General features: G+C 33.7%; 1 protein-coding gene across 1 annotated transcript in view; it reads right to left on the bottom strand.

The window, feature by feature from the left end:
• The window catches only part of HFM1 (helicase for meiosis 1), a 106,365-nt gene that overhangs the window by 37,037 nt on the left and 45,565 nt on the right, over positions 1-23,763 (bottom strand). The window contains exons 17-23 of the mRNA XM_070592760.1: positions 22,613-22,707; positions 21,569-21,702; positions 20,727-20,774; positions 17,859-17,939; positions 10,713-10,804; positions 9,282-9,388; positions 9,136-9,183 (exon numbers count right to left, since the gene is read on the bottom strand). Coding sequence (XP_070448861.1) covers positions 9,136-9,183; positions 9,282-9,388; positions 10,713-10,804; positions 17,859-17,939; positions 20,727-20,774; positions 21,569-21,702; positions 22,613-22,707 — 605 coding nt within the window. The remainder of the gene's footprint in view (positions 1-9,135; positions 9,184-9,281; positions 9,389-10,712; positions 10,805-17,858; positions 17,940-20,726; positions 20,775-21,568; positions 21,703-22,612; positions 22,708-23,763) is intronic.

Below are 23,763 nucleotides of genomic sequence, written 5' to 3'. Positions count from 1 at the left end.
ATTCTTTTGAAAATTATTTTATATCATCTATTAAGACATGGTTGTAAAGTTAACACAGTTTATTAACAAAGAAGAAACTGAAGGAAAAATGTGGATGGGGTGCTTTTAGTGCTGGATAAATAAAACTCCTTGTGAAGCTATCCAAGGAAGCACAAATGCAGGGTATACACTGAATTGCTAGAGTAAAAATAAAACTTTTGAAGTAGCATTTAACAGCAATATGTCTATTAATAAACAGGACACTTTTCAACATCCTACTTTGTTGTCAGAAACCCTATTACAAGCAGTAATAAAACAGGAACCGAAGGGAGGACAGGGGTTTATTCCAGCAGATACAGAACTTTGACAGGGCTGTCTGTCTCTCCACCAGGCAAGGCCACCTGAGCTTCTCCTCAGTAGAAACAGAAGTCTCACAGCCTCAGGTGAGGTGGTATCTCTGCCACCTCAACTCATGGGGGCAGAGCTGCATGGTAGTTAAGTAATAACTAAATCAAGGTCATTGTAATAAATGAAATAAGGTATTGATTCAGTTTGGATTAGGTTTAACCATGATCAGACTATAGAGGCTTAAATACAACTGGTTTATTCTCTCTGTAAAAGGAATTCATAGTTAGGCAGTCCAGGGCTTGGTATAATGGTTCTTCAAGTCACCAGAGACCCAGAATCCTCTTATATTTCTGCTCTGCCATGTACAGTTTCCATTCTCAGGCTACCTCATGGACTAAGATGACTGCTAGAGCTCCAGTCATTACACATACACTCCACACAGCATGTAGGAGGAAGGGGGCAGGGAGACAAGAAATGATGCCCTGTTTATCACCTGGTTCCATTTCCTTTAAGCAGCCATCTAGGAAGACTAGCACAGTTCTGCCTACATCTCATTAATTACAGGGCCACATCTAGTTACAAAGTTGACTAGTAAATGTAGACTTTTTCCTGTGTAGGTAAGAATAGATTCTGGGATAGTCAGCTAGCAGTTTCTGCCATAGGTATGTAAAGCATCTAATGTAGTGCCTGGAACACAGCAAAAATTCAAGAAATAGTTATTACTAATTATTGTTGTCACTGGTTGAGCTACTTAAGATCTGATCTCAGCTCCCTCAGTTAGCAAACTAATAAAAATGGTACCAGAACTCCCCCCAAAGACTTCCGTATCCTGGCCAACTTAGCAAAGGAAGGATTGTTCAGAAAAGGTCTGTGTATAGAAAGAGTAGAAATCCTTCAAATGAAGAGGAGTTAAAGGTGTACTATGAAGCTGTATAGCTTTCTCTTGAGAGGAGAATAAAGTTATTCTGAAGCCATTTTCTCTGACTAAACATAAGAATGCTCAAAGAAACAACTTAGAGAAAGGATCAAGTTGGCACATGGAGTCTTCTATATATTTATCCCTCTTCAAATTCCACGAAATGATGGACTTACATGTATGTGTGCTTATGTATGTGTGTCTCCATCCATAAAACTACAGGAAAGCAAGAAAGTATGCCATTAGTGGATGAGAAAGTTGAATGTTAGAAATCAGATCTATAAAGAAGATCAAATCTATGAGAAAAACATAACTGGAAGAGATTATCCCTAATGCATGCAGAAGAATCAAGATCAAGAAGGAGAGAGGGTCTTAAGACATTTGAGCAATTCACTGGAAGGCCATATTCTGAGCAGTTAGGTTAGTCTGCCCCTGCCACTCTCTCTCATTTGCGGAAAACATTAGGCAGCTGTGGTATGTATTGAGAGGCTAAAGCAGGGATTATAGGCACTGAGGCCAGGGAGGCAGGGCAGTGCTCCAGGTAGGTACCAAACCCCCAGGAGATAAGAAAACTTTACTCTTAGATTACAAGATATTTCCACATTTTTATGGCAGCAAATTAACTAATTCTCCACAATCATTAGAGATAGTAAGTAACAGAATAGGCAGGCAAAAAGATATTTACAAATACAAAAGCAAACAATGAAGAACTACCTAACATTTGAGAAAATACCACCACCATAAAAAAATACAATTTAATAAATAAAATAATTGACAATTGAGGAAATGGAGTTATCAGTGCACAGAAAAAAAGTTTCCAAGTATAATCAATTTATATAATTAATATTTTCAGAAGATTAGAAATATCATGCACATTTTAGAAGTCAAGCAGAGATCCAGTAAAATAAAAATTTTATCACTGAGAAAACGCAGATAAAACTGAAGAGCAAACTAGTGAGATGGATGAATAAGCTAAGATATTCTCCTAAGAGCCAATAAAAAGAAAGAAGAGATAAAAAATATGAGAGAAAGTATAAAATGTGGTGGAGAGTCAGAAGTTCCAACATTTACCAATCAGAGTTCCAGAAGAGTGAACAGAGAGGAGAGAGAAGAAATAAATTAAATTATAGAAGAAAATTTTCCAGAGCTGAAGAAAGATACAAGTTTACATACCAAGAGAGTCCCCAGAGTGTTACGCAAAATAAAAAATAAAGACACAACAGCCAGACCTTCAGGGAAATATCCTAACACAGATAAGGATTGGATTACCAAGAATGGATGCAAGAAGAACAGTATCAGAGACAGTTCTGAAAAAAGCTTTAGTCAAACTCATTCAAATGAGAGGGCAAAATACATTTCAGGCTTACAAAGACCCAGAAAATTACTGGAGAATGTATCCAGAAGAATAAACTATATATCTAAGGAAAAGGAAGACAGAGATCTTCAAAAAGCAGGAAGTAAGCAAAGAAAAAAATCAGTTAAAAAATCTTAGGTAAGTCTATAATTTTTAATGCACAGTAAAATATTTTAAAATTCACAACCTGGCACTTACAATCCCGGATGATCTGAAAATGGAAGAGAGCAAGAGGCAGGAAGGAAGTGAAAATGTGATAAAGTTTCTGTCTCGTTTGGGGATGTTTTAAAATGTTCATTTTCTATAGACATTGGTAGAAAAATATAAATTCACATACGCAATGTAAATTTTAAAGGAAGAACTTCCTAGAAGAACAAAAACAAAGAAAACTTGATATATCCAAAAAGAGGCAGAAAAGGCAAAAGAAAAGAATGTGAGGAAAAAAGAAAGAAATAAGCAATAATCATGCTAACCGGAAACAAACAATAAGTGTAAGTCCAAACATATTGGTAATAATAATAAATGTGTATGGACTGAATTCCTCACTTTTAAAAGAATTCTGAGATCGGATTTAAAAAGTGACAAAAATCTAGTTACATGCTACCTGTATAAATTATATTTAAAATAAGACAATAGGCAAACATTAAGAACAAAAAATATATATTAAGTAAAACGAGTATTATTAATATTAGATAAAACAGAATTAAAAGCAAAAAGCATCTGATAGGACAGTTAGTTGACTCACCTAACCAGCGCCCTTCCATCTGGCAACAGAGAAGGCAAGACAGAACAAAAAAGACATGGACATACGGGCCAACAGACCTGTGAAACCTAATAAATGTCCAAAACATACAGGTTAAGTACAACTCTTTTATGTACAATCCTAAGAAGATAATTTCCATGTGATCTGTTCCTTCATTTATTGCAGAACCCCTCCCAAACTTTTATAGTCATTCCCACAAGCCACAGCTAATTAGACAATACATCACTCTTCTGTTTACTGTGTACTTGTTCCTTCTTTCTCTGCTTTTCCAAATATGCGGTGGGATATATATTCCCTTGAACTACCTGATGTCATATTTCTAGATCCATCATATAATCTTGCTATGTTTTCAATACATTTTCCTCTTACAATATAATAAATTTCTTTTTATTATTAAACCTCTACATGAAAAATGGGTGATATTTCACTTTAAATAACACAATTAGCAAACTCTTCTTAATGGCAAAATATACAACTTAGTACCCAAGAAACACATCATTCATTTATTCATTTACAATTCACATAGAACAACTGTAAATATTAACCAGGCATTAAGCCACAAGTGAAATCACAAAAATATCATAAAGCAGAACTCTGACAGGCCACATTTTCTAATTACAATCCAACAAAATTAGAAATTAACAATAAAAGGATGACTTTTAAAAAAACTACTACTTTCAAATTTTAAAACATGATTTTAAATAATTCTTAAAGAGGAAATTTAAGGAAAAAGTATAAACTAGAAAGAATAAAAATAGACTTAGAAAATATATAGAACAATGTCAAAGTGGTACTTACTAGAAAATTTGTAGTCTTAAATATTTTTTAGAATATAAGAAAAACAAAATAAATGGAGCAAACATACACTTACAAAGACTACAAAAAGAAGAAAGTAGAAGGAATAAAATAAAGATAAAGTTAGAAATTAATGAAACAGAAAACATAGAAAGCAAAAGAAAAAACTTAAAATGAACAGAACTATTAAACATGATCAATAAGTCAAAAATAAATGGCTTGAAAAGCTCAAAATATAAAAACCTCTGGCAAATCTGATTAAGAAAAAGAAGAGATGACACAAATAATATTAGAAATTAGAAAAGAGACATTACATACTCAGAATAAATTTTTCTTTTTGGTGAGAAAGATTGGCTCTGAGCTAACATTGGTTGCAAATCCCCCTCTTTTTCCTTGAGGAAGACTATCCCTGAGCTAACACCTGTGCCAATCTTCCTCCACTTTATATGTGGGACATCACCACAGCATGGCTTGATGAGCGGTGTGTAGATCCACATTTAGGACCCGAACCTGTGTACCCCAGGCTGCCGAATTGGACCACATAAACTTAACCACTTCGTCACCAGGCCGGCACCCTCAGAGTAAATTTTTAACTTCTTAGAAAACAAAATACTTTATGTCATAAAAACTGACAAGCTGGATGAAATAAATGATATCTCAGGAACATACAAATAAACAAAAATTGATTCAAGAAAAGTTGGAAATCCTGCAAAGATCATAAAATAAATTGTGGAGAAACCCAACTTTCAGATCTAGTGACAATGGTGAACTAAAATAGGTTGCTGGCACTCTATTCTGAACCCAAACCTGTTTTTACAAACAAGTGAGAAGAAGGTTGATGGATCCCAGAACCTAATCCAAAAAATGTAAGGAATCCCTTGATGGTGAAACACTGGAAACTTCACCACTAAAAGCAGTACTAAGACAAGGATGTTTGCTCTCTCTGAAGCTAGAGACCAGTATACTAGAGGTTCTATCTACAACAAATTAAAGAAAACAGAGTTATAGCTATTAGAAATCAAAAGATAAAACTATCACTCTTTACATAATATGATTGTCTATCTAGGAAATCCCAGCAAACCAACTACTAGGACTACTAGTACTGTTAAGCGAGTTCAGCAAGATAGCCGGAGAAAACCATCAAAATTCAAAAACTAGTAGCCTTCCTATATACCACCACCAACTGATTATAAAATACGTTATGCATTGTTAAAAAAAGACTCTGTTCACAATATCAAACTCCATAAAATACTGATAAATAAACCTATCAAAAATATAAAACATAAATGACGAATTATAAAATATCACAGAAAGACATATAAAGATCTGAATAGATGGAGAGAGATACCATATTCCTAGATAAAGATTTCAGAATTGTAAAAACAAGAATTCTTCCCCAAACTAATCTATAAAGCCAATTTTTTTTTTTAAGATTTTATTTTTTCCTTTTTCTCCCCAAAGCCCCCCGGTACATAGTTGTGTATTCTTCGTTGTGGGTTCTTCTAGTTGTGGCATGTGGGACGCTGCCTCAGCGTGGTCTGATGAGCAGTGCCATGTCCGCGCCCAGGATTCGAACTAATGAAACACTGGGATGCCTGCAGCAGAGCGCGCGAACTTAACCACTCGGCCACGGGGCCAGCCCCTCTATAAAGCCAATTTTGACAGGACTTTTTATAGATCTTGTTGAACTGATTCTAAAGTTCATAGGAAGGAAAAATGCAGGAATAACCAAAAACATTTTTTAAAGAACAATAAGGAGGGACTTGCTTTACCAGAAAACAAAATATGCAATAAAAGAATAGCAAGTAAAACAACAGTATTGTCACAGCAACAAAATAAATAGACTAACAGTATCTGTCCAGAAACAGACCCTTAGGAATTTATTTTATGAGAAGGTGGCATTTCAAATCAAAAGGCAAAGAGAAAAAGACAACATATTTATCAAACACTCTTGACTATCTTTTGGGGACAAAATATAAATAAATTCTTAACTCATACCATATACAAAAATTAATTCCAGATGCCTTCTGAAAAGTCTACAGGTAAAAATAAAATGACTTTATAGTATTAGAAGAAATGATAAGAAAAGTACTATGATCTTAGGATGTGTGGCAGAGACTGCTTTGCCTACTCAACATTCATTCTCTTTCCTTCTTAATAGCAGAATCCCAATTTTAATCTAGGCACACTATCACCAAGACATTTCCCAGTCTCCTTTGCACTTAGGCATAGCCATGTACCTAGGTGCAACGTGTCCTCTGGGACTTCCAGAAAGTCTAGGTTCTAGCCAAGGAGCAAAAGTGTTATCTTGGACTTCCAAGAAGTCCACTGAAAAGACAGAGGATACTCAAACGTAATGGCTAAAGCTCTGGCAGTCATTTTGGACAATAAGGTGACCTTAAAACAGAAGTCACATGTGGGATGGCAGAACAGAAGACAGGAACCCAAGTACTGATGACCACGAAGCCACCATATCTACCTTAGCCTATCTACTCTTGAGTTGTCTATTCTGTGAGAGAAAAGTAGCCTATCTTGTTTGAGCTATTGTTAATTCATTTCATTACTGTTTTATATAGTTGAACCTAATCCTAAGAAATACAGGATGGGAAAGACCTTACTAAACAAGACACAAAACCTAGAAGTCATAAAGAAAAGACTAATATGTATGATTTTATAACAACTTAAAACTTCTGTATAAAACCAAATATGTATATTCCCTTCTAATAATCAGGGATTTACAAATTTTAAAATACAACTTTTCACTCCTTACACTGACAAAAGTTCAAAATACAAAACAAGCATGGGGGGTGATATGTGCAAATAGTTAACCTTTTAATATTGTGGGTAGGGATTACAAATCAGAGAAACGTTTTCAAAGGCAATTTTGCATTATTTATTAAATCTCTTCAGGTATATATCCTTTCACCCAGAAATCTTCAAAAAATATGGTGTAAATACAAGGAAGTTCATTTCAGCACTATTTGTAACAGCAAAAATTTGTAAACCATCTAACTCTTCTTCAATAAAGGAGTGGTTAAAAATTATAATATATTCATACTATAGAATACATTGCTACTAAATGAGGTTGATGTGTATGTATTGATATAGAAAGAATCTTCATGACATATCACAAGAGCAATAATTACAGTATGATCTTGTTTATCTAGTAGACACTACATATGTTTACTAGCACATATGCATGTACCAAATAAACAGAAAGGAAGTTGGAAGGATGCAAACTACTGATTATAGTTACTTCTGAGGAAGAAAGAAAGGGGGTCTAGGGAGACTCTACTTTTTGCTTTATAAATCTTATTTTTGACCCTTTAAAAACGAATCCATGACATACTTATATAATCTAATAACAAGAAACAAGTGTATAAGAAAAGATATCCCTAATTTGGAAATATATCCTGAGTTCATTGAAAAATACGAGTTAAAGAAAACAGAGCTAACGCTGAAGATGAAAGACCTGAGAATTAAAGTTATGAAAAATAAAAAATAGCCTTAAATTAAAAGGCAGAAACTTGAAGGATAAAATTTTAAAATTAAGAGGATTAACACCTACTTGAAAAAGAACAGATCTGAAATTCAGCAGAGTAACAGAGAGATGAGAAAAACACGAAAGTGGTAATTATTAGCCATTATCACCCACCAAAAGGCTGTATACTTTGGATGAAAAAAAGACCGCACACATGTCCTCTCTTCCTGGCCATGCTCAAGTAGACACATAAAGATGGGAGGTGATAATGGGAAACTAAATTATGATATGCATAAAAACAATTATAAAGTCACTCAATTTTAAAATCTGACAGTCCCAATCAAAAGAATGTATGACACAATTTAAGTCAAGATAAATGGAGTCATTAAAACTGCAATACAGTATTCCCAAAAAGATGCTTATGGAAAAATATCTTGATTTAATTTGACTCAATAGTTGATGCAATAAAATATATTTGAAAAAACATTGAGAGAATCAAGAAATCTAGGTTCTGGTTCTAGCTCAGTCCCCAGTATAGCAACGTAACCTTGGGCAAGTTACAACTCATCTGAGCATCACTTACTTCATTTGTAAAACGAGAGAACTGGGCTAGATGATCTCTAAATTCTCTGTGATCTCTAAGGATATTTGAATCTCTAGAGAAACACAGCAAAGAAACAGAATGTTAACTTCTGTTGTCCAAGCTATAGATCTGCCTGATGAGTTGTAGACAAGACTTGAAGGTATTTGCGACATAAAATTCAATGAGATGTCAGGAAGTATCCCAGAGAAACAATGACCTCCTCTAGCTAAGGAGGAAAAAAGAAGTTCTTTGACTAACTGGTTTTATTGAGCCACATAAAAAAGTGTTTTCACCCGAAATCGCATCATCTAAATCAAAAGATTTAACACTAAGACCTAAATACTCAGAAAACCAAGCACTTGGCACAGCAGAAAAGAATATCATTGTATTTGTGATTGCAAACTGGGTAAAAGTCACTAGAAGTTACAATGTAACCTTAGTTTACTCTTCCAATGACTATTCCTCTATACAAACTTCCCATTCTTGGCAGAATAGTCATCCCACTGATATATATGCATTCCTTCACTCATGGTTTTGCTTCTACTATTTGTCTCTCCCAGAATACCACTATCATTCATTAGACATTTATTACATGTGTTTTCATATTGTCCATTATTTTTATACACATAGTTCTCTTTCAAGCTAACTTGAAAGCTCCTGATAATGAGAAGCATATCTTCTTTCTGTCATCTACCTTGCCTCAATAGAACATACTCTCAATAAATATTTGTTGACAAAAAAAATTCACAAATTATCTATTTCAATTAAATTCTGAGAGTTTTTGGAAATTAATTTCACATGCACATTCTGATTCCTTATTTTTATGTAAATATGCTCTTTTTTGTATTAAGGAAAACAAATCAGATAAGTTTTAAAACTAAAAAAACCTTCATAAATATGAATTCATTATCTTTACCAATTTACTTTCATTTCTCTTGTTTTAATTCTTCCTTCCATTGGAAATCTGTAAATAAAAACACAAGGTAAAACTTTTATTATTATTATTATTTTAACTAAATAAAACTATTTAAAAATTATTTAGAACATATTTAATTTCTGTACCTGATAGTTATCCGATTTGGATCTTTGTTCAAAGTATTCAGTGTTTTCTTTTCACTTATCCTCAATTGCACATCAAGAAATTCCTTGCAGCTGGCTATCATTGTGACCTATAAAATTTCATCCTTTGTCCATTTAATTATGTCCACTCTTTACTTCTTTCCTCTCATTCTCTTTCTCTGTATTTATTTATTTTTAATGATGCCTTGGGACATCACAGTTTTGTCATTTAGCAGAATAGAGTTAAAAATTTGCCTTATATATTTTGCTTCTTTAAGGATTCATTCATTCATTCACTAACAAATGTTAACAAACACTTGTTATATGCCAGACATTGTGCTAAACACTGGGACTATACCAATAAGACTGTAAAGATTAATAAGATAAAATTTAAAATATTCAGCCCAGTGCCTACCACAGAGTAATCACTCCATAAATGTAGCTCTTGTTACTACTACTATTACTACTATTATATTATTATCTACCCTTCTATAGTTTGCAAATCACTATCCCTATTGAGGCTAGTTTTGCAATGGAAAGAATGCTTTAGATATTTATAAAAATTTATATTCTGGAGCCTAGTTCTCCCAGATGACTTTGAGCAAAGCACTCTCTGTGGTTTGGTTTCTCACATCTGTAAAATGAAACTAACACCTTTTCTAATTCATACAGCCTTTACTTTTCATCAATTTTTGTGCAATTTTTAGCATAACAAGCCTATCACAAACAATCAACTTAAATATTTTAAGTTAAAATGAATGGTTTAAATTTGAGAATAAATATAAATATCTTGTTTCATATTCATGTCTCCAGTAAAGGGAGAAAGGACCAGTAGAGTTACCAGGTACCAACAACTTTGGCTCTATTCATTGCTGTAGCAGCAAAGCTGCCCCCAGTGTTGATATCTTAGTATAACCTGTTTTAACTCCCATTTTATCCACATTCAGTTCTTTTTTTCTGGTCTATCACCAATGCTATTCTATTTCTACTGTTATTGTTATTCTGATGCAAAAGATTTAGGGAAGATTTGCAAGTACGTAACACACATGTTCCTCATTGTCTTTCACTCATAGCAGCCTTTCCTAATATATCATGACACATCCATCATCTTGGAATCTTTCTCAACATATTACACTTGGTAGCCACTACCAAGGTAATCAGCATTATCACATAAGTTGAAAGGTAGCTTCCATCCCTACTTTGGGTATGCATATAAATTTTCTTAGTCCAGATACAGGGATACAGCTGAAAATATATTCTAAGGAGTAATATTCCATATCTCATGATCAAAGGTATATAAGGGGGGAGATACAAGCACTAAAAGAAATGCTTTCTTTTCTGTTCATTCATTCATAAATTATATGATATACAAATTAGTTGTTTCCCCAATGTTATTTTATATTATTATTTATTTTCTAGTGAAAATTAATTTACCAGATCTGATAAAGTTTCTTTTCCACTTATTGTACAAAATTTCTTCACTGTCTCAAATGTAATATAATACCAAGCCATCAGTCTTCCTGCCTCTGTAGGAAAAGAAAAAATAAACATTTACCCCTTCAGCTGAAACAATTTGCTTTTTCATCAGTTTAACAAACATTTCCTTACCATCTATTCTGTGCCTGTGATGGCATCAGATACAAAAGATACACCAAAAAATCTAGAAGACGGAGTCTCTAGAACTTACAGGTTGGCTAGGGAGATAACCACATGGGAAATAGCTAGACTAGAGGACAAAATCCAGTTAATGATATTTACATACTCAACTTAAGTACAGAGGAAATAAAGCCTAAGAGAATGGTCAGTGTCAGATGGCCTAGTAGGGAAAATGGGTTCTTGAGCAGGATTTAAAAGTAACTAATATGCCTTGGCAGAAAGGAAATAAAGCCATTATGACCTCAAGAACAATCAAGACTTGCTTATCAAAAAAGTAAAGTTAAGGGGCTGGCCCCGTGGCCGAGTGGTTAAGTTCGCGCGCTCCGCTGCAGGCGGCCCAGTGTTTCGTTAGTTCGAATCCTGGGCGCGGACATGGCACTGCTCATCAGACCACGCTGAGGCAGCGTCCCACATGCCACAACTAGAAGAACCCACAATGAAGAATACACAACTATGTACCGGGGGGGCTTTGGGGAGAAAAAGGAAAAAATAAAATCTTAAAAAAAAAAAAAAAAAGTAAAGTTAAACAGACTATCATTAGAATACTGTAATGAGAAATATGGCTTGATAGTGACTATGAGTTCACGTCAAATTGACCTACTTCGAATCCTCGCTCCACCACTTATTACGTAGGTGCTCATGTGCAAGCTACTTGACCACTTTCTTAATGTAATGTGTGGACAAGAGAAGTACGTATCTCATATGTTTGTTGTGAAGATTAAATGCAATAATACACATACAATACTTAGCACAGTGCCTAACATTAAATAAATATTGCCTATTTTTATTATCAAAATATGATGAATGATAGACTATGGAAGCCCTGAAAGAGTCTTGAAATGCTATTAAGGGAGTTTAGATTTTGGATTTGTTTTGTGAAATAACAGAGGACCACTTAAAATTCTTAAGCAGTATTTTAATTAAATTAGAGTTTGAAAATAAATTGTTTTGGAAATAGAACATCAAGTTGGTTGGGGGTAGGGAGATAGGTAGAGTGGGGGTAAGTGATGAAATGGAATTCATTTAAAAGGTTACTAGTTTCAAATATAAGTTGTCAAAAACATCATAAAGAATTTCAAGCCTTGTGAACACACACAGAAAACATCTGGGAAAAGGAAAATGACATACTGCTTCTCAAGGGAAAGGCTAACATTTATCCTTGTGCTATAGGTTTTGTTGAAGACGGGAAGAATCTGACATTCCATCAGACTTATAGGCATCAAGGACATGGTACAGTAGACAGAACTAAGAATCAGGAATAGAGAAGCAGGCAGGCCAGCTTAAAGCCACTTTCTGAATTAGGAGGCTGGTGAATATGTTCAGCCAAAATGTGGGTAATGCAGTGGTTCATAAAAGGGAGCTTCTGAGATCAGTGTGTGAGATATCAAGAATATGGTTACCAAGGGAACTAGTACGTTAACCTTTAGGGTATATTTAAAGATGCTCCTCTTAACCTAGATGTTTATAAATTAATATAGGGTATCTCCCTGCTACAGAAAATGAAAGGTTTTGAGAAAAGACTTGATACTTGCTGGTTTATTTCTAAGGACGAAGGTTTTCTAGGTAAGGTATAAAAATAACCTAGAAAGAAAGCCATGAAAAAAGTGAATCAAGATGGGAGTGGAAAGAATTTAAAAAGATTTGCAAGTGCAGAGAGGAAATAAAGAGGCAACTTACTATCAATAGAGCTGTTGAATGAAGAATATTCTCATAGTAGCAAATTCAGTATATTTCAAAGTAAAAAGTCACAGAGTTGGAGGGTGTAGGGGAGGGGGAGGTAGAGGCTATGAGAATGCACCTCTCACATCTCCTACTACAAGAAGTGTCTTTGATTGGTGGCCCCAACTGCTATGCTCTGAAGCAATCACCATGTTCACATGGAGATTACACATCTCATGAGATGCTCCAAACCAAGGACTCAGCACAGCAGAATTACTGACGTAGGACTGTAAGACAAGGGACTCCTCAGATGGGCAACTTTGACTTGAAGATTCCCCATCAGCTTTGCCAAATGGTCCTAAGACTGCATTACAGGCTTAAATTCTTCTTCCTTCCCTCCTTCCTTCCCTCCTCCCCTCTCCTTCACAGACGTAAGATCTGCATTCCAGTTTAATGACTTTCCCAGCCACTTGCAGTTACTGCCCATTTTCAGAAGGTTAAACCTTATTAAATTCACATATACTAAGACTTGGCCCTTTGAGCCTTTCTCCTACACACATTACCAAGGAGAATAGCTGAAAACTTAGGCAAGAATACAAGCATACAGACATAAATACCTAGAGACACGAGTATTATGACCACAAATTTAAAAAGCAAAAACTCTATGAAGCAGAATTACTGGAACATACAGACTAAGAATTTAAATAACAAAAAACAAATGTCCAAAGAGATAAAAGAAAATATTGGTAATATCAAGGAAAAAGAAGTCATAAAAAAAGAAGTAATTAGATATTATGCAAGCAACTTCCATCTACATTAATGGCAGGCTAAATAATTATGAACCAAGCCTTCTGCTAAAGGCAACTAAAACAGCTAACCAAAACACAAGAAGTGTCTCTTATAAAGCATCAAAGAACTAACAAGATCTTTATCTGGGAGAGGGGTTAAACTCAAAGGGATAAGCACACACAAAATATTTACAAAAACTGACCACATACTGGGACATCAAACAAGTCTCAATAAATTTCAAGATTGCAATCATACAATGTTATCTGGTCACAAAGCAACTGTATCAAATGTCAAGAACAACTACAAGAAAAAGCTAGGAAAGAAAACTCACTAGAAAATCCTATGTAGAGAAATTAAAAAATATAGTTCTAAATAATTCATAAGTCAAAGAAGAAATCATAATGGAAATTAGAAAATATAACAAACTCGTTGATAATGAAAATACTACAAAGCCAACAAAAATTCTTAGCCTTAAATAAATATATAGTACTCTCGTACATTTACATAAATACTTATTTCCTGTAAATATACGGTATATGAATTTCCTATAAAATCTTGCATTTTGCAAAACTGCATACTGAAAATAACAGAGCTTATGGAAAAAAATGTTGAAGCAAACAACTAAAAACATCCATGCAACCTTCTAACAATAACACTAACCTAAATAATAGTCCTAATATAAATACTAGCACAGTTAAAAAGACATGTTAAATTCCTCATAAAGTCATACACATATACATATATATAATACTTTGTGGTTTTTCTTAAGTAGCTTCATAGTATAGGGTGAAAAAAGAGTTGAGGCTGCTGAGTTATAAACACAAAGGACAAATGTTCAAAGACTGGGCATTGCATAATATGTATTTTCAAGTCAGAGCACATGGCCAATCTGGGCCCAGAGGAAGTTCAGGTAAAAGGGCATTATGTTCACTACTGTATTCCTCTGAGAATTCAGCTAAGTTCAGTTAGATTTGTGTGTTTTATGTTAAGCTGCTGTGATGGTTAATTTTACATGTCACCTTAACTGGGCCAAAGGGTGCCCAGATATTTGGTCAAATATTATTCTGGGTGTGTCTGCGAGGACGGTTTTTCGATGAAATTAACATTTCAACTGAGTAAAGCAAATTGTCTTTCCTAATGTCGGTGGCCCCTTCCAATAAGTTGAAGGCCTGAATAAAACAAAAAGACTGACCCTAAGAAGGCATTCCTCTTGCCTGGCTGTCTTGAGCTAGGACTGGGTCTTTTCCTGCCTTCAAACTAGAACTGAATCATGGGCTCTCCCTGGGTCTCAAGACTGCCAGCTTTGGGACTGGAACTTATACCCCTGGCTCTCCTGGTTCTCAGGCCTTCAGACTCAGACTGGAACTACACCATTGGTTCTCCTGGGTCTCCAAGTTGCTGATTGCAGATATATATATATACATATATATATATATATATGTATATATACATACCGTTGGTTCTGTTTCTCTGCAGAACCCTGACTAACAGCGCTACTACGTGAGGTGCTGGGGAAAATGGTGTAGCATCAGTACAAATTTTTTGCTGCATAGACATGAGTCTCACTTTTACCATTTTCATATGAGCTAATTCATGTTGTTGAAATATATGTTGTAGTAGATCAGATTGTATTAGAAGAGAAGTTGAAAACTAAGAGCTAAGTATCCATCTTAACAAGTTAGGAAAAGAACAGCAAAATAAAACTAAAGAAAGCAGAAGGAAGGTTAGAGTAGAAATCAATGACATAGAAACAAATATTCCACAGAAAGGATCAGCAAAACCAGAAGTTGTTTCTTTGAAAAAACTAAAAAATTAATAAAACTCTATAAAGAATGATTAGCGAAAATGAGAGAAGGCACAAATTACAAATGTCAATTCAAAATATTTTCTTATTTTCTCTGAAATTTCCTCTTTGACCCATGATCATTTAGTAATGTGTACACCAAAAAAAACAGTTAATTTTTATCTATGTAAATTTTTAAAAATAAAGAAATGCTGTAGAAATTTTCAAGTTGCCTGGAAAGCTCTTTTGCAGTCAGAGATTAGATAAGTTCTATTTTCTTCCATTTTAAAAACATCTTCATTTGTCTTCCATTTTTAAAATACCTTCATTAAATCTACTTAGTATTCATTTTAGTATATCACAACATTTCCCAAATCATGCTCTATAATGCTAGTGTTCTTTGCAGTATTAATGAATCTTCCTTTAAAAAGGTTTCCGTGGGCAAATAAACATGTAAAAGCCCTAAGTTAACCAATTTAGGCTCTTTTTAATTGCTTTTCTTCTCAGCACATTTAATATGTTATTGAACTCCATGAATCTCCTAGAAAAGACAGAGAACATAGTTTTACCGGGTACTATTTTCCTCTGGAAACTTTTCCTCCCTCAGAACATTCATTGAGATAAGCTGGTGTGTGGGATGAAGATCTAAACTGATTTTCACTATACCATTTACTGAAACGTCAATCCCAAGGCAGTGGTTCTCAATTTTAATGTGCAAAAGAAACATCTTGGAAACAGCCTTAAAATATAAATTCCTAGATTTGACTCCTAAAAATTGAGGTTTGTAGGTCTGGAATAGGATTCATTAATTTCATTTTTAACATAACAGCAACCTCAATTGATTTTGACAGCAAGTAGTCAACCCAACTGCACTCTAAGAAACATTACCCTAGTATGTGATAAGGAATATTTTCGGCTTTAAGATTGGATTGTCCTTTTAGTATCTGACAACTACCTGGACATGGGATGACTGATAAATGAAATAGAAACCAAAGATAGTAAATATTTTATAATCCTAGGCTTAGCAAAATGGTTATGCTATTGAGAATAACAGGCAAGCAGTGAAATATTTTCCTGACCTTGGACAAAAGAGAAATAACTCATGTTTACAGTAAAATGTTTTTACACTTATTATCTCACTTGATCATCACAACAACCCAATAAGGTAAGTAGGATATGTAATATATTCCTGTTTTGCAGATGAATAAACTAAGGCTCGGTAAGCATGAGGTGACAGCTAGCAAGTGGTAGGGCTGGGACTGAAATCCAGGTATTTGAAAGCCAAATTTTATGTTCATTCCATTTCACATTATTCCAGGTCAAATTAACTGTTATATGCTTCTGGGAGTCAAGCTTCATGTCATATATGTAAATAAAAATTCCCAATAGAAAACTGAGGATGAAATTTTGGAGCAAAGGTGAGAAATCAGGATCAAAACTACAATTTTGAATTCATTTACATAATGATTAGAGCTGAAGTTGTGAAGGTAAATCATCCTTTCAAAGAAATGATCATAAACTGGGAATAAATGTCCAAGGTCTGAAACTTTAAGAAACCTATAGTAAAGCAAAAAAGGTCAGAAAAAAGAGATTAATAAAAGAAGCAGAACAAAAGAGTGTTATGAAGGGGAAAATTAATCAGGGAGTATTCACCAATGGAGAACAGGAAAAAATGTTAAACAGAACACTTCTCAGGTATGTTTAAAGGCAGAAGGAATGGCATCAGTGAATTCAAGAAGTTCCACAGTGAAGGAATGATAGTGGGAACAAGATTCTTGAGAGTGGAAGTATCTAAAGAACAGATAAATAAGGTACGTTTAGTGATTCTCATGACCCTCTACTGAGACATCCTAGAATACACAGAAGATAAACTCTTACAAACAAAATTAGGTTTACCAGAATAAGGACCGTGGGGAAAGGAAAAAAACATTATAAATCTAGGGCTGAGAGAGCAGTAAATTGTCTTAAAAACTTAACCTTATATTAAATACAAATAAAAACATGATATAAAAGCATACATTTCTATAGTATGGTTGCAAGTATATAAAAAATGCATTAAAAATGGAAGAATACATGCCAAATATTAACAAAGAGTCAAATGTTGATTTTTTAAAAAAACTTTTCTATACTTCCCAACTTTTATTCAGTAATGTACTCTTTCTTAAAAGGATTAATTTGGAATAATGAAGTCAATATTTTCCCCCAAGAAACTTTCAATCATGAGTGCTAAAATCTACAAAACATTCTTTCTCTTTTCTATTATACTCTAAATAGAATGAAAAAGAGAGGGAAGGAGTAAGGGAGAGTGAGATGGAGGGAAGGAGAGAGAGAGAAAGAGAGAAAAGGAGCCTAAGTAACCATCCAGATAATCAATCTGAATAATTAAGAAGTGGCAAAAGAATATCCACAAGAGTTATAAGAGGTTTGAAGCAACCAGGAAATTTGAGCATTTCAATCTTCTGCTAAAAGTCACTTAGATTTGGTGAAGACAAATTCTATGCCTATCAAAAAGAAGTTCTATGATTTTATAAATAGGACTGCTGTATAAATTTATCTTGCTAATAATGTTGATACCCTCTTGAGAACTGATATCACAATTTAATTTTACCATTATCTAAATTTTAGTAGAAAAATTTTTTTATTTAGTCTTAAGTAAGCAACCATTAAACTTAGTAACAAGGATGGAAAATTACCAGTTGGTTTGAAATTAACATCTTCATCCATTTTTATCAAGTCCAGAGATGATAAGTCATTCAGATTCTTCAAACATAATTCTGTTCAATTAGAGAATATATTTTTATTTTAGTAAAATAAGGAAGAAGCAGAAAACAGTATTTATTATTAAATATGCTAAAGTTGTGTTTCTGTGTACATAATTGCTCTAGGAAGAACTGTAGTCCCTACTTAAGTGGTAGGAAAAAACTCATTTAAATAAAAGAACCCAACCAAATGCTAAAAAGATTTTCTAATAATAATAACACAAATAATAAAAATAATACTCAGTAAGTGATAAAATAACATTTGCAACTTGGAGCTTTTAAAATGATATATTTGTATTACCTCATTTAATTCTCAAAATAACACAATAAGGTAGGTATTAATATTATTTCACATACAAATTAGGAAACAAAATAGAGAGGCTAAGTAAGTTGCTCCTGGTTTAAGTAACCACTTTGCTATGTGACTTTGAACATGGAAGTGGTTTTCTTTTTCTTTTCTTTTTTTTTTTAACTTTTATCAAAGATATATATATATATAAAAAGTATAAAGAGTCAAATAGTTCTACAAAGATTGTGCCAAAAACACTAGTCTTTCCCCTCCTCCGAGTTTGCCACTCTCTTGCCACTTAAGACTATTTTAGCTGATGCATTTAGCATTTACTCCAGCATCTCTGCATATGCCACTATTGCTACCTAGGAACCTCTGACTAGGAAGCAGTGCAGGTTCACTCTCACTGATTGATGGGGATAAGAGCAATTGTAGTAGCTTGCTGCTTACAGTGCTCTCTCTGTTCTGTGCTATAAAGCCAGGAGACTGGAAGTAGTTCAGAGCAGAGAGTGAGAATATCACAATCTGTTCAATCTCAGAGTAGTCCCTCACAAACACACAGTCCTTAGAAGGCAAGGTTCTTTGGGAAATAATTTAGTTTAAGCAACACTGCTTAGGCAGCTTGACATTTTTAAGTGTGTGGTTAAGTAATGCTTTTGAAGTCTTTGCTAATTTTCTTAATTACTCACTATTAAGTGAACATTCAGTAAGTTAATCAGTCAAAGAAGAATGATTACTACATGCTGAGCACTATTCTAAGTTTTAGGTTCACAGTAGTGAGCAAGACAAGGGTCCCCCTCTATAGAACTAATATTTTACTGAAGAAAGCAATCAATATACAAATAAATAGTAAATCATATAGTTTTAGGTATTAAAAGGTGCTATGAAGAAAAATAAAGTTGAGAAAGAACCTAAAGAATGATAGTTTTTTAAGTTTTTAACTAAAGCTTATGTGTATTTCTGATATAAAGCTACATAATTTCTGATATAAAGTAAGGATACAGTCATCCTAATTTTCAACATAAACATATGACCTTTTCCCAGAACAGGAAAACAGCAATAACAACACGGAAATCATTTTGCCTTCCTCTCTGTAAAGATGGGTTTAAATAAGGTAGCCCAGGAAGGTCTCTCTGAGGAGTTGATATGTGAACAAAGACCTGGATGATATGAAGGTGCAGGCCATGTGAAAATATGTGAGAAGTGTTCCAAGAATAAAGAACAGAGAACACAAGGACCTGAAGTGGGAGCAAGCTTGGTGTGTTTAGGGAATAGCAAAAGGGCCAGTCTGGAGAGAGTGGAATAAAAGAGAGAGAAAGCGATAAGAGATGAAGTCAGAGAAATAGGCAGGGAAATATCAAGTCAGGGAGAACTTGGTGGGCTCTGGTGAAAGTCTGCATTTTACTCTAAGAGCGATGGGGTAGCTATCGGAGGATACTGAGCAAGAAAGGATAACCAAATTTAGGAAACAGCATATTTTATGCTAACGACCTTTCCTAAGAGACTTAAGGCAGACCTCCAAGGATACCAAAACATTACATTCAGTTATACAATAAATTTGGCTATTCTTCGTATGCAAAACTTAGCTACCCTATAATGACAGAAGATAAGGCAAATATGAACTGTGATCCTCCTAATTTAACAAAAATTAAATCATTACAGTTATCAGAATATAGCAAGATATCTCATGAGCTGTCTGATTTATTGTGTGTATTTGATCATTATAATCAAAATATATGCTTTAAAAACTCTATTACAAAATTGGTCAATAAGTAAAGGATAATACAACTATTTTATAGATCTGTTTCTCAATAGCAGCATATATGGTATTGCTTATCACCATGTTTCAACAACATATTTACTCTTTAAGCAAGACAATTTTACCACTTTATCCTTATCTCTGCATTTTTATTTGCCATATGTGTATATCCAAGTAGAGAACAAATTAAAATTGGCTAAACATTTTTAGTGGATCTAACATTTTTTCTTTTACTGGAAGAGAGTGTCAAAACAATGAAGAGGGAACAATTTCTAATTCTAACAAATGCTCAGCAATCTTTTGATATTTTAAAAGATAGGTAATGAAATACTGAGTGTTAAATGAAAAATAAAGCTGAGGTTTGACAGGAATACTTCATTAGCACAGATTAGGATAAGAACCCCATAATCAAGTTAGGCTTATATTTTCAAGTAAAATTTAACTAGGAAATAATTAATATGTGGCAACATTTTGAAAGACCAGGGTCATTTTAAAAATAAAAACAAATAAACTGAGTTAATATATTACACAAAGGAAGATATTCTGATAGAATTAATAAACAGATTAATTTGGAAAAAAAGTACATGTGCCAACCTCTATTTACATGTGAAAAAGAAATAATTCTATATTTTTCTGCCAACAAAAGGTTACTTTCTAAAAAATAATTTACAAAAGAGTATTCTTACTTTCATAATAACTGACGTTTTTCATTAAATTTATAGAATATAATTTTTTAGAAGGAAATGCGTCTAACCTTGTAATTTTGCTTCGATTCCATCTTTGTTCAATCCAGATGCAAAACCTGCATAAGTTATGAAAAATTATAAAAAGTAAAATAGAATGGACTTCATTCATCTTTATAGGTTCAGTTTATACCCAAGCTACCTAGAAAAAGAGTAGTCTAATTAAATCTTAAATAGGAAAATAGCTTAATAAATTAAAACAAGGCTTAAACATCTACAGAAAATAACCACTGTTGCAAAATCCTTTTGATATCAATTGGCCTTTCCTCATTTTATTGTATAACAGTGAGCAGGAATACTGTATTTTTCCCTTCTTGGAGAGCTGAAAGTTTTGAACCTGTGTGCATTAGAATGGCATTGCAACAAGTCAGGTTATAATTGCATTTTAAGCAATCCCAAGGATTTTTATTTTATAACCCACACCACACGAAAGAAGCCTCTAGAAGCAACATAACCAGATGTGCGTTAGCTTTAGAAGCAAGATAACAATTCTAGCAGTAATAGTAGTAGTATATTCTTTGATGTGAACGCCAGTTCACACAAAATTCAAGGCTTTTTTTTTTTACTTGAACTTATTTTAAATAATTTTAGGCATTTTTGTTATTTTTGAGTTAAATATTTTTGTAAAAGGTGTATTTTTAATAGTGCTGATTTTAAACCTTACCGAAAAGCTAAAATTAAAAAAGATAAAGATTTCTCACATTTGTCTACTCTTGCCTCTAAATGTATTTGTGAAAGTTGCTACTTTTGTTCATTACATATTAGTTTCTTTAATCTACTGTTATCTATTAGCATAAATAAAGGCCCAAATGGCTTGAAAAAATTACTACTTTTCCAAATCAAAGTAACAAACCATAATGAGATGGATTTTTCAAGGCTCTAATATAAAGCAAGGTTGATCGTATCCATTCCAAAGCAATATTCACATCTGTGATGGTATGCAATACTATTTCTGCATTTAAATGCTCAATAAGATGTCTGTGCAAACTAATGGAAAAAAAAATTCGCATTAGTATATGTATTTCAATGTCATAACTCTTACTTTTTTAAAGGTCGATAATATTTTAAATAATTCAATGATGTAAGTGAATATAAATGAATAATATACTCATTGCTACTTTAATAATTCATGAAAGATAACAATTTTTAAAAATCTAAGAGAAGGGGCCAGCCTGGTGACATAGCGGTTGAGTTTGCACACTCTACTTTGATGGCCCAGGGTTCGCGCATTTGGATCCTGGGCATGGACCTACATGCTGCTCATCAGGCCACGCTGTGGCATCCCACATACAAAACAGAGGAAGACTGGCACAGACGTTAGCTCAGAGACAATCTTCCTCAAGCAAAAAAGAGGAAGATTGGCAACAGATGTTAGCTCAGGGCAAATCTTCCTCATCAAAAAAAAATATATAGATGTATATATATATACACACACATATAAGAAAACCATAATAAGTCAGTACAACTTTTAAAAAGAGTATAGATTTCTCTCTACTCCATGGCTCTAGAAGATATTATTGCTTTAAAAAAGGGTGGGGAGTGAATTATATCCTATTTTCTCCAAGAGTATTATAATCAAATACTTTACTAAAAGGTTTCAGATTGCCTCTGTATCACTAAACAAATTTTTTAAAATGTAAAGAGATGTACTAATTTGGCCTTTTATAACAAGGATACATTACCATATGCAAAGAAACACAGCCGAATAAAAATATTACATTGTCTTTTTTTTAACTACTAAATTTCTTGAAAGGACACAAATTTTCTAATTAAGATTATCGAAAAGTTTTAAGAAAATGGCTTTAGAAAATCCCCTAACCAAATTTCCTCTTAATATACTAAAAGAAAAAATATAGGCCATATTAACATTATCTTTTTGGAATATTTTCTGTATTACCTGCTTTCTACAGTGTCACTACAAGCTAACATCTGAATATACTTCTCTTTTGTACTCAACCGAGTCATAATAACTGCAGTAGCTGTAGTGTCAAACTGGAAAAAAACACACAGAGGGAAATTTAGTAAAGAGGGGCACATGTTGACACCAGTTCTCTTCAATAACTCAAGACCTTAATTTTATATTAAACAGTCCCCTGTCTTAAACAACAGGTCAAAAAGGCTTTAAAAATGCTTCTGAATTTGAATGTTAACTGAAAATTTAATTTAAAATCCTTCCAGGGGCTGCCGGCCTGGTGGTGCAGCAGTTAAGTGTGCACTTTCTACTTCGGCGGCCCAGGGTTCGCCGGTTCAGATCCCCAGTGCAGACAGGGCACCGCTTGGCAAACCATGCTGTGGTAGGCATCCCACATAGTAAGGAGAGGAAGATAGGCATGGATGTTAGCTCAGGGCCAGTCTTCCTCAGCAAAAAGAGAGAGGAGGATTGACAGCAGATGTTAGCTCGGGGCTAATCTTCCTCAAAAAATAAATAAATAAATAAATAAAATAAAATCTTTCCAAGAGCACAGATGTAAAAAACATCACTTTGCTTTCAATATAACATAATTTTGGCAGTGTAAAATCAAAACAAACTTAAGTAACTGGATAAAAGCTGTAAGATTTGGTGTAGTTTACATACAATCTGATTTATCCTATAAAAATTATGGATTCACTTAACATAATATTTTGACATTCTTTGAAAAGATCTTTTTCCTAAATGTTCCTTTAGTACCTATACTAATGACATCTTTATCCAAGTATTTGTCAGAGTAGGCCACGTTCTATAATATGTATGAGCTGATTTTTAACTGTCACAATACCTGGGGACCACTAAAGGTATTTTGTGCTAGGATCCAGGAATCCTACATGTTCTGCAATGCATGACAGTCCTACACAATGAAAAACTGTCCCATCCAAAATTGCCAATAGCATCCCCAATCAGAATTAAAAAAAACAAAACAAAAACAAAAAAAACTCAAAACCAAAAAAACCTTTAACAGTGTACACATTCATAAACCCAACCATTCATCAACCAATGTGAGCTCAGTGGGAGATGGGGAGTATGTCCCCTTTGGCAAGACTTGTTTTACTTCTATTCCTCCATTAAAGTCA

The sequence above is a fragment of the Equus przewalskii genome, chromosome 24 (genome assembly GCF_037783145.1).
Source record: "Equus przewalskii isolate Varuska chromosome 24, EquPr2, whole genome shotgun sequence".
Lineage (NCBI taxonomy): Eukaryota > Metazoa > Chordata > Mammalia > Perissodactyla > Equidae > Equus > Equus przewalskii.
This window is presented reverse-complemented; position numbering and strand designations above follow the sequence as displayed.